The sequence below is a fragment of the Poecilia formosa genome, unplaced genomic scaffold (genome assembly GCF_000485575.1).
Source record: "Poecilia formosa unplaced genomic scaffold, Poecilia_formosa-5.1.2 Scaffold531, whole genome shotgun sequence".
In the NCBI taxonomy this organism is placed as follows: domain Eukaryota; kingdom Metazoa; phylum Chordata; class Actinopteri; order Cyprinodontiformes; family Poeciliidae; genus Poecilia; species Poecilia formosa.
In genome coordinates, this window is record NW_006800470.1 from 199902 (window position 1) to 204628 (window position 4727).

A 4727-nucleotide genomic window follows, 5' to 3' on the forward strand; every position below is an offset into this window, starting at 1 on the left:
CTGCCTGTGGACTTTATTTTGAAGAGTCGGTCCCGGAAGCTGTGTTTGCGTGTTGGCGCAGCTTGACAGCGCCCCTGGAGACGCCGAGCGGCCAGAAGGAGGAGGTGATCGCGTCTCCTGCCTGCAGCTTGGTTGACTAACAGCACCAACGCCCATAAAGTGGACCCATCCAGGAAATGAAGCCACTTTCTAGCAGAAGCGCCGCTTCGTCCCGTTAACTCAACGACTCCCGCAGCGCCCCGCACCGCACCGCCACTCTTTTCTCCCGCACACTCCCGTCCTCCTCTCAGCATCCTCCTCTCCACTCAGCTGCTGTTTCAACCCGGTTCGGTCCAATTTAGGTGTATTTTCCTCCAGAACCATGACGACCCAGATCGATAAAGAGGCCTGCAGAGAAGCTTACAACCAAGTTCGAGACGACAACACGGAGACCAGCTGGTGAGTCCATTCAGAAAAACACATTTTACTCTTTATTCTCTAAATAAAACGTGTCACAGACATAAAACGGGCCAGAATCGGAACCATCGACTAGTTTGAAGTTCTTCGGCTGGTAAAACCCCTGATTAGTCCGGTTTTTATTTCATGTAATCAGGACGAAACCTTTAAATTGGTTTTTCTGTTTAAATCTGAGCAGCTTCTTTCACACAAAGCGGATTCTGAAGCTGCAGATTAGAGGAGCTCGGGTTTGTTTCTGCCTCATTAATTCACAGATTTTATTAGAAACAAAGAGGCGCACCTGCTGCTTCACCTCCTAACGCAGCTTCCCGGTTCCGGTCCGGTTCCGGCTGCCAGCGGCCCGGTTCTGGTGCTGGGGAGGCCCAGCGGGGCAGAAGTAATTCACTTTGTTCTGTATTCATGGAGCTGAAGGCTGTGACGTCACAGGAACCATTCTAGGAGGGGGGAATCCGACAATCACCTGGACCCGTTCTGGAGTCAGAACCAGAACCCAGCTGATCTCTGATTGGTGACATTCGGTTGTTCGGTGCAGTAACGACATGCTGCTGTTCCTGCAGGGCTGCGTTCAAGTACGAAGGCTCCACCATCGTCCCGGCGGGCGTGGGGACCGACTACCAGGACTTCAAGCAGCTGTGCACAGGTGAGGCGGAGCTGGGAGCCAGGTGTTCAGTGACCGTGATGCGGCGGCCCAGGTTCTGCTGCAGCCTCGGCCCGGTTCTGCTGCAGCACTTCCTGCTCAGCGGCTCTCGGGTCTCCGAGCTCCTTATTTAGCAGCGAGTCGCTGAGAGGGAGGAGCCAATCAGATCCTGGAGAGCAGCAGGAAGTGATGACAGCAGAGCAGGAAGTGATGACGGCTCAGCTCAGCGCAGGTTCCTTCTCAAATGGTCTGGGATGTTAAACCCACTTCGTGGTTCCAGAACCAGTACCAGAATCCGACCGGCGAGCCTCCAGCTCTTTTCTTAGATTGAATTTTCCAGTTTTTCTTTTATTTGAAAATCAAAATGTGAAACTTTGCCTCAAGGCTGGAGAAGGTCCAGGTTCTTGGAGGTTCTGGTTCTGGTTTGTGTGAGTTGACAAAAGGAAAACGGTTCCTGGCTGTGATGCCTTTAAGGAACAGCAGAAAATGGGACTTTTTAATTTTTTAATAGAAACGGTCAGGAGATTCTATCCTGGTTCTGGTTCTGCTGCCTCATCGTCTCCCTGCTGCTTCCTTCCAGTCAGGGGCGGGGCCACGAAACAGGAAGTGCCTGAGGAAGTACAGGCGGTGGAGTGCTTCAGGTCAAGCTGCTGGGTTCTGTTGGTTCTGTTGGTTCTGGTTCCTCAATCTGTGACAGAAACAGGAATAATGAACGAGCTGATCAGATCCGGTGATTCGGTGTTCTGACCCAATCCAGTAATTCTGCTGGTCTGAGAGCAGCTCTGCTGTTTCACGGAGGTTTTGGAAGCTTTTACTGGACCGGGTCAGAACCTCTGAGCTCAAACTGCTTCAGATATTTCAGTTGTTTCTACAGAAAACCTCCAGTGAGTTCAGGCTCTGACCCGGATTCTGATCCGCTGAGAACTGCTGCCTTGTATCCAGGTTCTGATTTCTCTGGGTCCAGTTGATCGGCCCGCCTTGTTCTGTTGGTTCTGGAGCCACATGGCTGCACTGTTAGCCTGCACTACCGCCATCAGACTCCTGGTGGCACTGCTTCACTCTCCTCAGCAACAGGTGGGGGAGGAGCAGGACTGGAGATAACTGGCTCTGGTCCGGGACCAGAACCAGGTCTGTGTCCGGCTCCAGTCCAGCTTCATTCTGCTTTGAATCTGGATCGTCTGTGTTTACAATGATGCTGATCCAGATTCTGATCGGCTGAACTCGGACTCTGACCGAGTTGCGCTGAAATAATCTGGATTTAATGTAACGCTGCATTTTGTATAAACTGGACTATGTTTTAATGAACGGCAGATCCAGATCAGGAATGAGAATCTGGTTCTGATGTTTCCGGACCCAGTTGGTGGTTCAAATCAGAATCGCCAACTGGTGTTAGTTGGGTCAGAGTTCTGCAGAACCACTCACGTTCTCCTCGTCCCCAGATGACATCCCTCTGTTCGGCTTCGTCCGCTTCACGACGGGCGACGCCATGAGCAAGCGGGCCAAGTTCACGCTCATCACCTGGATCGGCGAGCGCGTCGGCGGCCTGCAGCGCGCCAAGATCAGCACCGACAAGACGCTCGTCAAGGACGTGGTGCAGGTAGGAACCGGGGGAATCGGGCCCACAACTGAACCAGCTGCTTGTCGGCACCCTGTGGTTCCTTTTAACTGCAACTCTGTTCTCTGCAGAACTTTGCCAAGGAGTTCATGATCAGCGAGCCGCGGGAACTGGAGGAGGAATACTTGTGCTCCGAGCTGAAGAAGGCCGGCGGCGCCAACTACGACGCTCAGGCCGAGTAGAGGAGGTCCAGTGGAGGGAACCGGGTCGGGGAACGGGGCGCGGTTGGACACGGGGTTTGGGGGGAGGGAGTGTTGGGGCGGGGCTGCTACCTCTCAGGAAGGGAGAGAGCACAGATGACCACTAAACCTAGATTTTTACACCGCTTGATGAAAACTTGATCCTACAGGAAACGCCATCTGCTTCGTATCGTCTGCCAGGTGCTTATATCCCCACTTTAACCTGTTGGTACCAGAAACAACATTCTGCACCTGCTAAAGGAAGAGCTATTACTGGAGAAGCTGGGATTAGTGAGCGCTAAATGCTAGCCTAGCTTATCTTAGCACCAAAACTGGAAATCGGGGATCCAGCCTGGAGCTTCGGTCTTAGGTTTATTTTGTTTCCATCGGTCTTATAAAAAATGATTCTCACCCATTTCTTCCACTTCTTTATGTAAAGCTAACACTGTTAGCTGAAAATGCTAATGCTCTGACAAAGCTAACAGCTGAAGCCCCAAGGTCTTAAAGGGATAGTTCATGTTCTATGACTAGGGTTCCGTGAAATGTGTATGAATGGTTATTATCTTCATCACAGGAGAGTCTTCAGCTTAAGAAGAGTTTTCTTCTGAACGTTTCCATGTAACAACAATTTACAGCAAACTACATATTTTCTAAAACTTCATAAAAATATTTAGTTTGGACTTGTTTTAAAATCTCTAGCCATTAGCTGTAGTCTGTAAAGTAATATAGTTGGTACCCATAAGCGCTCCATAGAACCCCATTTCATCCTGTTCATTAGAAGTGAAGCAAGCGAGACATTTAGGTGTTTGCTACTCAACTAAAAGCAGGTTTTATCGGCACCTTAAAGACACCCGTCATCCACACCTCTGAGGTTCATCAATACGCAACGGTGTCAGCTGGGCCTGACCTCTGACCTGGACCAGCTCACCCAGGACGGAACCTGCCTCCATCTTCAGAGGCCTGAAGCTGCTAGCAGTTAGCTTTAGCTCCTTTGTTGCCATGGAGACCAGCAGCTCCTTCAGGACCCACTCTGGAAATGCAGATCGGTTCATGCAAATGGTGATGGGCTGGCAAAGGCTGCCTTAATGGGGAGAGGTGCATCATGGGAGCTGGAGGACGCTGCGCTGTGATTGGCTGCTCCTGCAGGATGAGAGGTGCTTGGTTTTATTCTGTTTCAACTCTCCCTGCCCCCAAGAATAAAGAAAAAGCATCATTTTTCTGTCTTTATAAGTTTCTACAAGAGTTTTATTGTTTTCATTTTTCTATCTTTTAACATTGGTGAAGATTTTCCAAAAAAAAATCATGCAAAAAAGAAAACAGAAACAAATCATTTCAAAATAAAATTTGATGTTTGGATTTTCCAGATTCTGCTTTTCTGGGTGTCTGTGTGTCTGAATCTCATTTTAAGACCTTATGTTTGCTGATCTAACAGGGTGGATTCTGAGTCAGGAAGCTGCATGTGGTTTTCAACAGACGCCAAAACACTGTTAGCTGTTAGCATCCTGTTAGCATGCAGCTAACCCTAACCCTATATACATTTTTCATATAGATTTCACATCCATGAAAACCATGAAATTCCAGGCCTACTGGTCACAGAAAAGTAACCTTTGAACCCAAGTTACTGTTCAAGGGGTCCATTAAGCTGAATGAAGGGTTAGCATGCTAATGCTAATTCTGCAGCTGAATGAGGGGTTAGCATGCTAATGCTAATTCTGCAGCAGAATGAGTGGTTAGCATGCTAATGCAATTCTGCAGCTGAATGAGGGGTTAGCATGCTAATGCAAATTCTGCAGCTGAATGAGCGGTTAGCATGCTAATGCAAATTCTGCAGCTGAATGAG

The 4727-nt window shown here is 49.3% G+C and overlaps 1 protein-coding gene across 1 annotated transcript; it reads left to right on the forward strand.

The window, feature by feature from the left end:
- Positions 1-3409, forward strand: cotl1 (coactosin-like F-actin binding protein 1). Its single transcript, XM_007540295.2, has 4 exons — positions 1-438; positions 1014-1096; positions 2533-2690; positions 2780-3409. The coding sequence occupies exons 1-4, from the start codon at positions 362-364 to the stop codon at positions 2888-2890; spliced, it is 429 nt and encodes a 142-aa protein (XP_007540357.1). The 5' UTR covers positions 1-361; the 3' UTR covers positions 2891-3409.
- Positions 3410-4727: the final 1318 nt, after the last annotated feature.